The sequence below is a fragment of the Mycteria americana genome, chromosome 7 (assembly GCF_035582795.1).
Source record: "Mycteria americana isolate JAX WOST 10 ecotype Jacksonville Zoo and Gardens chromosome 7, USCA_MyAme_1.0, whole genome shotgun sequence".
NCBI classification, from domain to species: Eukaryota; Metazoa; Chordata; class Aves; order Ciconiiformes; family Ciconiidae; genus Mycteria; species Mycteria americana.
This window is the reverse complement of record NC_134371.1, coordinates 42,362,691-42,375,357: the sequence shown is the minus strand read 5'-3', so window position 1 is coordinate 42,375,357 and position 12,667 is coordinate 42,362,691. Positions and strand designations below refer to the sequence as shown.

Genomic DNA, 12,667 nt, shown 5'->3' with positions numbered 1-12,667 from the left:
GGGGAGAACCTGTGCCACGGCCACTTGCGTCTGCTGCTGCTGCTGCTGCAGGAGCTGCTGGAGAAGCTGCATTTGGTGGTGGGCAGAGAGGGGCGTTCCCAGGTCAGGCAGCTGGGCAGACGAGGGCAGCAGCATCTTGGGTGACGCTGTCAGGATATCTTCAGGGTGCAGGCAGCCCTGCAAAACACCGATGTTAAAGTGTGATCTCGTGCCCTTTGCCATGGAGAGCCGCCAGGCACGCATGGGCTGTGGCACAGAGCAGCCCCCCAAAATACCCAGGAAAGAAGCTGCTGCATTCAAAGCAAACGCACACTTTGCTGGGGGTGCTGAAAAACTTTGAAGACAGTATTTTTTCAGTTTTGACAAAAGCCCAAATACTTTTGTAGAAAATTTCCAAAAAGGCTGACACTTCCCATGGGAATTTCCACTGTATCAAAAGTGGTTTTGGTTTTTTTTTTTGGTGGAAAAAAATCCCTATCAGCTCTGCCCCAGATGCTTTCCATGTGGCTGCACATAGCTGAGCCTCGGCACGGCACTCTCCAGGAGTGCCCTGGGCCCCGAGCCAAAGGGCAGCCCTTTTGGCGGCAGATGGCTTTGATCCAGGAGCCGGGGAATCGTGCAAAATCCCTCCTGATCCCCGGGCCCCCGGGATGCGCATCAGAGCCGCGGGGCCAGGGCCACGCCGTGCCCTGAGCGCGGAGAGCAGGGACCCACACACCTTGGCGTCGGCATAGCCGCTTGCCTCCTTGCCCACAGCATCGAGGTCGGTCACGCCACGGCTGAAGTCGAGGATGTCAGCTCCGGGCAGCGGCAGCTCCACGGCATCAATATCCGTCTCCTCCGCCGAGACGGCCGCTCTCTCTGCACCAGCGAGGCGGCAGGCTGCAGGAGCGGCATCAGAGCAGAGCACAGCCCGTGTGGAGCAGGAGCTTGCTACGATGCACCCACGGAATGGCGAATGATGCCCACTGGTCCCCACCGCCCCCGTGCCACCCACCCTCCAGCTCCAGGGGGGAAACGGGTCCAGAGCAACACGGCTGTGCTTCCTGCTGCTGCCCGGGATGAGGCTTGCAGCCAAAAACACACCCGGCCCCAGCATGCCAAACCTGGGGAACAGCGGCCAAAACCCCTGGTGTGGGAGAAACGGGCCATCGAGAGCAGAAGACACAGAGAAAGCTAAAGAAAGGTAAACAAGAGATTACGGGGAAAAAAATCCTGTATGCTCAGAAATCCCCAGGGAACTGCGTATCGTGGCCGGGACATTGTGTGGAGGAAAAACAAACAATGGCGGGTCCAGGACAGCCCAATGGTTAGGTCATCACGACAGCGCTGGTTGCAAAGGCAGGCAGGAAACCGCGGCACAGCCCAGGCTGTTCCTGATGGGATGGGGGGGATCTAGCCCCCAGCATGGGGCTGCAGGGCAGGCAGCCCACGGACGGACGGGCAGCCGGACCTGCCAGCATCCCGATGGGCACTGGAGCTGTTTGACCAACCTCTTGCAAAACATCTGCCTCCTCTTCAGCGCAGCTGCCGGCACCAAGGAGCACAGCAGCTCCCCGGGGTCCCACAGAGCCTGGGGCGACAGGGTGGACCAGCAGCCCCCGGCCAGGAGCATCCCTGTCCTCTCTGCCCACGGGGCTGAGAAGGGAAGGGGGGTCCACAGGCTGCCTGCACCCTGGGAGCTTGATGCAACATCCTGAGCGCAGCTTCCTACACACAGGGAGTTGCACGGGTGGCAACGGACCATGAGCTGGATCCATGGCAAAGAGCTGGCCCCAGCCACGCAAGCGCCTTGGGATGCAGGGAAGGTCTGTGCTTAGGGCCTCTTCTGTGGAAGCAGCGAGGAAATGTTTGCGGCGTGTGCAGCCGAGCACGGAGAGTATTTAAGCGCCCAGCAGAGTCCTGGGCGCTGCTAATGGGCTCCCAGCAAGGGGGAAGTCTGCAAGGATGACGGCTAACACCTAGCAAAGGCTCCTTGCTGGGCAAGATCCCAGCTTGAGCCCGAGGCGCCGCAGGCCAGATTGCTGTGCAAATCCGTTCTCCGCAGGTGTCGGCCCACAAGGAGCAGTGTGGGAAGACAGTGACTCTGCAGACCGCATCTGCCAGGCTCCAGGACCCCCACGCCACCCCTGCCTCCGCCCTCACAGAGTACCTGGGACATCCAGGTCGTCCCCGTTCCTCTCGCTGTCTCCGTCCTCCTGCCCGTCCGCGTTCTGCTGAGTGTGCTGCAGGCTCAGCTTGTGGCAGACCTCAAACGCCTGCCCCACAGTCCGGACGATGCGCATGGCTTGGCTCTGCAGCGGGTGAGGAGAGGAGGAGCGTAATCTCAGCTGCCCCTGCCTGGTGCCCTCCCCAGCCCGGCACAGCTCTCGGGGGTCTCTGTGTGCTGCCCCAGGGACTGAGCACAGCCGCAGGCACCAGAGCTCAGATCACCGCAGTGCTCTGGGCTGCCTGCTGCAGTGCACCACCATGGGCTCCTGCCCCAGCCACCCCACCGAGACCCCCGACGGCGGGATGAGCATCCCAACACCTTTACCTTCTTCTTGGATTTGAAGACGTTGCACCTGAAGACATTGCTAGACCCATCCCTGGCAATATAGCTGAAGATCTTTAGGTCCTGGGAGTCATGCGACACATAGAATATCCTGCAAGGACAGAAAGGAGGGGAGGATAGCATACATATTACCCACATGCCCAGCAGACTGCCAAGGCCACAGCCAGTATTTCACAGGGCATGGGGTGCTGGCAGATGCCCAGCCTCTGCAGCGCATCCCTGCTAAAGCCCATCAGAAATTTTTTTGGCAGTGGTTTTGCCTTGGCTGGGAAAATTAGCCTGCTGACTCAGCAGCAGCAAGCATTTTGTGAAGGCAGCACAGGGCTTTCTCTGCTCAGCCTCCGGGGAAAGAGCCGACAGCCCAGGAGCCCTCCAGGGACCGAGGAGAGCAAACCTCACTCCTCTGCCTTGCCTGTTCGGAGAGCTGGCCTCCTCGCTTGGGCACATGCCCCAGTCAGCGTGCCACCCCCTCCCCAGCACAGCCCTTCCTCGCTCGCTTTCAGCTTCCCTGGGACACAGATGCCCCACGCTCTTAGCTTTTGCCAGTGAGATGGAGGAAAAGAGCTGGGGACTTTTGGAGAGCACAGCACGTGAGGGGAGCTGCCCTCCGTAGGGACAGTGGTGGCTCTCCTTGGTCGGTCCCCAGCATGGTGCCAGTGTGGTGTGGGGTAAGGGGCACGGCAGAGCCACGCAAGCCTCCGTCCCTTCAGCGGGCAGGCTTACCTGTAGATGGGATCGTGCATGACGAGCATTTTGTTCTCGTCCCAGGCCCATTCTTTTTTCTGCAACAAAAGAAGCTGAAAATGAGTACGTCAGATGCTGCCCTTGAGATCAAGAACGGGGCAGACACAGTCCAGGGACAGACCCAGGAAGCACTTGTCACAGCTCTGCTGCTGCTCCCTGCAGCCCCTTGCCGAGGGCAGGATCCTGCTGGGGCCGGCATTGTCCCACACCACCTCCCACAGGGCCCCCTGAGCCCCTTCTGCACCCGCATCAGGACTGGCTCTGCCATCCTGCAGGGACACGGCTCATCCGTGGCTCATCCCAGCCCGTCCCTCCCTCTCCCAGCCCACCAGAGCTCCCCAGAAATTCAAGGACCCTGCAGGTCCCTGCGCCACGAGGGGAGGGCTCCTGCTGCTGAGGCACTGCTGCCGCAGGGACCGGGGCCGCCTACCTTCTTCTTCTTCTTCAGAACAACCTTCACGCCATCCACCGACACGATGAGACTCACTTTCTTCTTCTTGATGTTCTTGGCTTTAAACTCGTACTGCGGAGGACAGAAGAAAACCCCTGAATTAGCGTTCCTGTGCCAGGAAAGCCCTGGGGGGGCTGAAGAGGCTCTGATGGGAAGGGGCGAGAGGGGCAAGGAAAGATTTCCCTGACCCCACATGCCTCCCCAAACACAAGCACACACCCACATCAGCCTGCACATCCATGCTAGGACAGGACAGGGGGCCTTTTTGCCCACAGTGTCCCCGTGCCCTGCATCCGGAGGAGCACACCCCGAAGCAATCCAGCCCCTGGATGGGGATAACGCTTTGCTCAGCCCAGGATGCTGCTGGGAATGTTAACTTTTGTTTCAAAGGCACCCACTCTGCCCCTCCGAAGGGCCGTACCTCCCTGGAGAGGGACCGCCACCTCCCCAGCCCTGCCAGCACCCGGGGCTCCACAGCCTGGCCGGGTTTGCCCCGCTGGCTTGTGGCCATTGCTGAGCTCTCCTAAGAGAAACCTCATTTTGAGTGGGGCTTTTTAGGGGCTCGGTATAAAACTGAACATGCTTGCTGAGGACTCTGTGAACCTCTCCAGGGGAGATGGGATAATGCAATTACCCACTTTGATTAGAAGTCACTGGACAAGAAAAAAACCCGACAGGAACTTCCAAAGATCAGTGACTAAACACAAAGCTCTGGCCCAGCCCCAGGGAGAGAACAGGCTTCCCAAAATCCAGCCACTTTTGCATTTAGAGTCTTGCAAGCGGGGAGGGGGCTGGCAGGGGAATAGGCTAGGTAAGCCATTTAAGCTGAGCAACCTCCTGCCGTGGGACTTTTGGGGAGTCCCATAGCCAGTCTACCATGGGTGCACCCACATCAGGTACCCGGTGTGCTGGTCCCACACGTAGGGTGCTGTGCACAGCGGTGGGGACAGACCCTCTGTGCCTGCCCAGCGGCAGAAAAGCCCCTCATCCTGCGCCTTGCGCGCCCAAGGAAGAGGAATTTAATTAATCCTCTCATTATTTCGCCAGTCTCTCTGCAGAGGGAGCACAGGGCAGGCACCTCGATGCAAAGCCCTGCCTCCGGTCCACGCCGAGCCTCCGTGTGACATTTCCAGCACTGCATGATGTATTAACTTTGGCAGCCAGAGCCAGCAGGCAGGAAAAGCTGCTGGCCCTGACCTGCGATCGAATGATAAAAGACCTGAAAACACAATTCCTCAAAGCCATTTTAAAGTCGCCGATGGGGATGGGAGATACAGATGACTCAGAAAACATCGGGGGGAACACAGCTCTGCCTTCGCCCGTCCCGGGCAAGCTGTGCAAGCCTACCCGCTCCGGGGCTGAAGCCGTGGTGATGGGCTGGAGAAAGCTGAGCTCAGGCTTCCACCGTGGCTACAGCCAGCCTCAAAATTCCCAGCACGTATCCATATGCTGCTTTCAGGGCTTATTCCTCATGGAGGAGGGTCTCACCAGAGTCCCTCACCAAAGAGCCCACCGGGGTGGGTTTCCAAGTCCCATCTCTCATACTGCCCTTCCCCGTCGTTACAAGCAGAGGTGAAACCGCATCCAAGAGCCCCCTCTCTGTGCCTTGCTAAGACACCAGACCGCTACCAAGATCACAGCAGTGTGTCTGGTATTTAACACTGAAGAAATGTCTTGATTTAGCCCTCAAAAGGTGAGGTCCAGCCCGGCTACCTTGGAGTAATTAACCCAGCACCTCCTGAAGCTCTGCATGGGATTTTTCCAGGAGCCGCGGGCTGAGCTGGATGCTCTCTGTAGCACCCAGAGCGACTGCACGGCACCTTGTGGAGCTGCAGCCTGACTTATTGGTCCTAACAATCATTGATATAAACATCAAGTTGCATTTCCGAGCTGATGGAGCTGTGGGGTTTCCATTCTGGGCCATCCCGAGTGTTAATTAACGTGGGCTTGAAAGAGACAGCAACCCTGCAAAACATCTCAGGGTTAGAGATGCTATTTTTAGCCTGGTTTTTTGGGCGAGTAACAGCCCCAGGACAGCAACGCAGATAGGCCAGGATGTTTCAGCGAAGATGCTACCCAGCCCCCGTGTATGTTCCAGGGACAGAATCAATGCAGAGCTCCTCGGAGAGGCTTCCGCAATCCCTGGCTGCAGGCGAGGGATTCTGCCCGGGCTCGCCCCGAGCCTGGCCGAGGGGAGTGCCGTGGGGAAAGCGGTTTTGCCTCTGCCAAGCTGAAGCCAAAGTCCCCTTGTTCTGACGGCTCACAGCAAAACTCCAGCAAGAACCGATGGGAGCAAAGAAGTCAAATTCTCAGAAGGGCCGACCAGCCAGATTTGTTAAGTCCTTGCATAAATCCAGGCCTTTATCTGGACGCCGAGGCGAGAGCCAAGCTCCTTTGCAAGTCCAAGCCATGCGCTTAGGGAGCTATTGCAGGGCCTGCCCCAAGCAGAGGTCGTCAGCGCAATCCCTCCACCCAGTGCAGCCGCTCTTCGGGATGCATTTCCCACGCAACAAAGCGCAGCTCTAACCAATAAAACGCTAATGAACTCATGCTCACCAGGGCTCTAATGAAACACTAACTGTAATGTAATAAATTAGCGAGGAAGAGGATTCAATAAAATGGCAATTCGGCCAAGCTGCCTCTCCCATCCCTGGGCTGCACGGGGCAGGCATGCCAAGTCCCACGGGCCAGGAGATGCGTTGCTAATTTTTGCAGACTTTCAAATGTGAGTTTAGGCAAATAGGTGCAAGAAGGGAGGAAAAGCACCCCAGAGAGAGGAGCAACAGACCAAACTGAGAGGGGGCACATATCGCTCTGCAGAGCCCGGCGCACCGTTCGTGTGCTGCTCCCCCCCTGCTTACAGCCACAGCGTGCAATTTGCTCTGCCTTGTTCACAAGGCTAATTCAGCAAACCAGAGGGATTTCACCGCAAGCAGTAGCTCTGGCTAGGGTCAAAGGAAGCATTAGGTTTGCGCAGTTCCTCTAAGTGAGATTTCAGCCACAGAGACTGTAAGGGATGAACCCAAAATGGTACAGGGCGGAATCTGTGCTCACACCCGCCAGCTCGCAGTGCAGCAGTTCACATTAACACTGACAGCAGCTGCCACAACCAGCCCCGCTCAGCGCCCTGCTGTGCTGGGGTGCTGCTCGCTGGCTACGGCAGAAGAAAGGCACATCCCACCGCAAGTCCCTGCACACCCCAGCAAGCCCCTGCAGCTCCCGGGAATGCAGTGGCTGATGGCTGCAGTCAGACCGAGGCACCAGGTGAGACAGCAGCCCAGGAAGGATTGCTGGCCCTATGCCACCTCCTTGGACTTCTCCAAAGCAATGGCAAATCCTTTCCATTAGCAGACTACAGATGCCAGTATGGGCTTTTTGTTCCTGAAGACTGCTGCACGTCTCAGATGGGTCTCACCGGCATGCTGCACGTCAACAAGACCTGCCCTTGCTAACACCTGCCCTGCAGGCCTGTTTACTAACAGGGCAATGAGAAACCTCTCTCCGTATGACTGATCAGGACCTCCCTGGCTTGGAGTTAATCTTGACCATAGCTCTGTCTGCCCTAGGCACAGAGACCTAGTGGGTCTGCACACGTTTGTCAACATCCCTCCTTCTGCTGTAAAACAGAGAGGGAAAGCTTAAGAAGGATGCAAAGCGTTAGGGTTTTAGCTTTCCCTGTTGCTGGGAGGAGAGCAGAGGCGACGGCGGGGTTAGAAATGCCACCAAAGGGACTCCAAGACCATCTGCACAACCACATCCAAACCCAGCGGGCACCAGCTGACCCAGAGGAGAAGAAAACCCGCACGCTTCCAGGGAGGTTGGACCAATGCCATACAACCCTTGCTAGGAGTACACCCTGCATCCCCAAAGTTGCGCTAAAAATCACCCCATCGCTGCCAACAAGCTTCTCACCGAGCCAATACAAAACTCTGCGTGCAGCCAAAGCAAAAGCGGGGTTTCTCAAAGCGGCCAGCGTGGGACCCGCTCTGCTGCCGGAGGGGACGGGGAGGCTCAGGAGGAGCTTTGCCATGCACTGCAGCAGGAGCCCTAGGAGTGCCTCTGTAACCGGGTGCAGGGAGCTGGGTGACGGCAATTCACCCCGCGCTCTCTGGATACGGCATTCTGATTTTAGGCGACTCTTTCCCCTTTGGTTTCACACCATGTAGCATTTCACTGTATTACTTATAAATAACTAAACGGTCAGAACGGCTTTCTTGACTTTCAACCCAGGTAGTTTGCCCATCTTGGGCACAATTCTGGATTTTGAAGTATCTGTAACAATACTAGGAGTTTGGGTTAATTACATTAATTCTTGGCTATAGCAACGTGGCAATCCAGAAGATTCAGGGAAAAGCACAGAAAATGGAAAGAGCAACAGAGAAACCCTTCTGATCCTGGACTTGCACAGCTCCACAGTCGGTCTCCTCTGTGGCACTCTACTAAAATTTTTAAACAAAGATTGAAAATGGACCTTTGAGATATGCCAGAGTTAAAAAAAAAGAAATTATTCAAGAAAAAAAGTAAAGGTGGTCTCACTAATGAAAAAGAAGTATTAGATCACTTGTGAACTCCAACCAGCTAAAAAGGGAATGAAGATTACCCCTTAATTTTACACTGCCCACAAAAAACCATGTTCATCTTCTCAATTGGAAAAGAAACATCTATTTTGTCAGAGCACAAGAGCCTTACCATTGACCTTAGGTTAGTGGGAGTCTATTTTCAACATCTGTCTTTTATGCGGAGTTCACTATGCAAATAACTTTAGATGGAAAATAATGCCAGCTGGTGGATGCATCACTGCGCAACACATTCCTCCTGGCAGAGTATTAAAATTGCCCTTTCTGGAGAACAGAGTAACATATGATGCTTAATAGAGAGCGCATGTAACCTTGTCAGGTTAGAGTAAAATTATGTATGAATCCAAGTGTGATGGGCACGTGTGAAAGGCATGGAAAAACTCAGCGCCCGTAGAAACATGTTATCTGTCCCTGTCGCACTGTTTCTACACGGCAGAAGTGTAAGAAAACTTGCAACCACACGCTGCACGGTAGGTTAGGCAGAGCACACACTGGAGAAGAGAGATGATGTCTTTCTAGATTCATCATCCCCCCACATTCACAAGCATCTGAAAAAGGTTAACCTAAATAAAAATGCCCTCATTTCATTCCAGCCCATCTAAACTGCAGCGGGTACAGATTTAAGTCTGCCCACTAGCTTTCTCCAGCAGTAAGGGAAGGTACCAGGAATGCTATATGGTCAGATGGTGCTAGCAGAATACAAATAAACGGGAAATTTTTTAATCGAAGTGCACCTAAATGCATTGAGCTGTCCCTGTCCCCTTCCATCCTCTATCCCCCTCCTTATAAAAAAAAAAATAAAAAGAAAAGAGGTTTACAAGCTTGTACCGGGGAAAGAGCAGTGGCCTGAGAATTTAATTAATAGGGAAAAAGCAATTTCCACAAAACTCAATGCTACTCTGCTAACTCAGGGAGGCAGAGGGAAAAAAAAAAAAATCTGTGTTAGGAAAAAAAGCATAGAAGGGGATGTATTTTTTGCCAGAAAACCGTATTTCTTTGTGTTTATACAGAAAGGACATGAAACTCCGAGCAAAGCCGGATCCCACGGAGCCGCCTTTGCCGAACGCGAAGGGCTGGCCGGCACGGACCCTGCGACGTGAGCAGCCCAGGCTCCGACCTCCGCCTGCAGCCGCGGCCCTGCAGCTCTCCCACAGCTCCCGCAGCCCACTCGGTCAGGGGAGCGAAGCCGCCCGCGCGGGGCTGGCGGGGCCGGTGCGGTCCCCGGCAGGGGAGCGGGCAGGGCGCTGGAAGCCGGTGCCCAGCTCCCTCTGCACCCCGCGGCAGCTCCTCCTCACGGCTGGCTGGCACAGCAACGAATAAAATACCTTTAGAGTTAGGCTTTAACCCAAGGTCAGCTCAGGGTAATGAAAGACACGGCAGACTTGTCTTTCCCAGCACTTTGGAGGGGAGGAGCAGTACTGTTCTCTTGATGAAGAATTAACTTATTACAAAATGACAGCTGAGCTTGAGTTCAACTGGCACAGGCTCCACGGCTCCAAGAATTAATGACTGGGGGGGGGAACTACATACCTCAATTTCTGCTGCTGAAAACACAGGGAATGAAAGTAAATCTCAGAAATGTACAGGAGATCAGGCATAGCCCACAGGAGGGAAGCCTGAGGAACCTTGCTGGGATCCTAATAGCAGTAATTGGGAGGAACGGCAAACAGCAGCACCACGCAGGGGACGAGGATTTCGCTTTGCTGAACCACACAAGGAAATGGCACCAACACCGGTGCCCTTGGATGACTCACAGCCGCCCACGGGCTGCGCAGGAAAGGGAACCGGAGAGGGACACGGCTCTTTCCTGGGCAGGGGTGCCGAGCCGCCCCAGGGATGGGCATGGAAAGCAGGGAGCAGAAGGAGCAGGAAGGCAGCACCTGGTGCCCGCATGCCCTTCGTGGGGAAAACAGCGCCCAGAGCTCAGTGCCGGGGTCCTGTGGGAGTGCTAGGAGCAGGCGGCAGCCAGGAACATCTCTCCTTTATTTCCTTCTGGGGCTTTGCTAACGGGAGGATGAGCGTGACTTCCAGCGTCGGAGGGGCTGCGCCACGCGGAGGCGGGCAGCACATTGAGCGCGGGACCGCGACGTGCCCATGTGTCCTGTGAACCAACAGTTTCTTGGGCCAAAAGGCTGGGAAAGGTGTAGGTAAGGCGCGCACTGCACCCAGCTTGCCGGGTGCAGAGGTGGTGTGCGCTGGGACCGGCAGCATGCGTATGGGATGCATCAAATGCAACCACGCCTGATAAGGACAGGCAAGATGAAACACCACTGTGCAGGATGAGGCAGAGATCTTCTTAGAAGCACACAGCACAAGCCCAGGCACACTTAGGTGGGCAAGGAAAAGGCACAGAGAAAGGCCTCCCAGATGAGTTTCAGCATGGAGTGCTGGCCACCCAAGAGGAGCCTAACCATTTCAGCTAAACGAGGAACACGACCAGTATCTCTCTAAATACAGTGGCAGAAAGAAAAGAGCACTGGAGAGGAAAAGGGAATGATTTCAAATACAGCTTTGGCACGGTAGCAAACAGATGCAACCCGGCCAGGAGTAGCCTTGCAGATCAGAAGAGAGTCCCTGACCATCCAAGCCACACGGGTCTGGGAATATCAGGGTGGTGTCCAGAGGACAGCTGGGCACCGTCTGCCACGCAGCAGGGAACGGAGGCGGCAGCCATCCCGAGAGCCCGGCTGCCAGGCGGGTAGGGCAGCAAAGAGCCAGGGGTCCTGCCGGCGGGGTACCCAGCCATGGAGCATCACCCCCTCCCTCTGCCCTCGCTGCGGGTTGCTGCCCCAAAAGGCACCTGCCAGCCTGCCCCGGCCCGCATCTCCCCCATGCATCGCCCCAGTTCTACTGGGGCAGCAGCAGATGTCGGGGGATAAAGCGGCTGGAAAGCAGGATACCTCCTAGGAGGGTGGTCAGCTTCATCCAAGAGGCATTTCTGAACAAAGCTTCAAAATACCTGACGGTCCACTGTTTCTGGGCTGCGCTTTACCCCACAGGCGACTCAAGCTTGCTGGAGGGGAGTACACTGGAATACCTGCTTAACCTACTAATCTGATCAGCAATAAATGGACTAAAACCCATTTTTAGAAGACTGCCTTAAGCCGCCCTACCAAAGTGCTGTGCTGCTGCCTGTGTCTACCAAGGACTCCCCTTTGCCATGGGCATGCAATCCCATTGCGGCTCCCATGAGGACACGTTACCACCCCAATTCCCACGTGCAACCGTAAGGCACGTGCCCAGCCGCGGGCATGACCATGCACCGGCAGGGTGCTCGCCTGTGGGATGCCAGCCGCATCTGCCTGCTCCCTCCTGGGGCTGGGAGACAAGAGGCAAGGACAGCGGGGAGATTTGGGGACCCCTGCAGTGCGGTCGCTTTGCTTGCGCTCCCCTCTCCTGCTGCCAAAACTTGGGACACAACCAGCCTACAGCACTCACGCCTGCAGAGGGGACGGCTCCCATCACAGGGCACGGAGTCCCAGAGATGTTTGGGGGCAGGACCAAGGTTCCCACCGGCTCCATTGGCAAACCACTGGCACGGCATGGGCAAACACGCTGGACACACCTCTGCCATCCTGCTAGCTCGGGTTTGAGCTGCTCCTCAGGCTTACATCTGCTCCATCGCCCTGTCTACACCCCAGTGCTGGTGGTTTTGCCAGTAGCTAGGCTAATCAAAGGGCACAGTAATTTGGAAGGGGGGAGGATTAATGAAGTATTGGATGCTCGCTCTTGGGCTTAACGATGCTTTTTAAAACTCTTTCACAGTTCCTCAGAGTTTGCATTTGCACATATGGGAAAATGAGGCTCCGAGGTGCATGTGTTCATCTGAAATAAGATATGATTTTGGTTTGTACTGACAAGGTCAGTGCCTGTTTTCCCATCCAACTTCAGGTTTAATTTTGGTAACTGTCTGTGATGGTTGCGAGTACTGATGGGTATAAAGGGGAACCAGTCTAAAAATACCCATGTTGTGAGAGCAGCAGAGCGGAGTTAAGCTTGCTGCTTTGAAACAATCCCTGGATCACAGCATACCCGTTTATCACACAAAATATATTTTCCAATAACATTCAATACTTCACAATAAATTCCTTCTGCTCGGTTTGCCGTTTCCTACCAGATAGCTGCCTCGGTCCACTTCCTCCAACCTCCCCTCACTACCTCCAAGTTTCATGAGTTGAGGTGGCAAACTGGGACACATACACAAGCCATCTTCAGTCTAAGCAGTTTCACAGGAATCTCAGAGAAATCAGAACTGGTAAAAATTAAATCAATATCAATCATAGGGTTAAACGGAGAAAGTTCCTCTACGTAACAGCTTATTCTCACCCCCTCTTTTGCAGA

At 55.4% G+C, this 12,667-nt stretch overlaps 1 protein-coding gene across 8 annotated transcripts in view; it reads right to left on the bottom strand.

Moving 5' to 3' along the window:
• Nucleotides 1-12,667, bottom strand: part of NOS1AP (nitric oxide synthase 1 adaptor protein) — a 48,085-nt gene that overhangs the window by 12,110 nt on the left and 23,308 nt on the right. For 5 of the 8 annotated variants that reach the window (XR_012776527.1, XR_012776528.1, XM_075508118.1 and 2 more), the window contains exons 3-8: nt 3,729-3,821; nt 3,278-3,351; nt 2,537-2,645; nt 2,153-2,294; nt 719-882; nt 10-177 (exon numbers count right to left, since the gene is read on the bottom strand). Coding sequence is in view for 6 of the 8 variants with exons in the window: in XM_075508118.1 (XP_075364233.1) it covers nt 10-177; nt 719-882; nt 2,153-2,294; nt 2,537-2,645; nt 3,278-3,351; nt 3,729-3,821 (750 nt within the window). In the remaining 2 variants the exon portion in view is untranslated. The remainder of the gene's footprint in view (nt 1-9; nt 178-718; nt 883-2,152; nt 2,295-2,536; nt 2,646-3,277; nt 3,352-3,728; nt 3,822-12,667) is intronic. The other 3 variants (XM_075508121.1, XM_075508119.1, XM_075508120.1) reach the window with 2 other exon arrangements.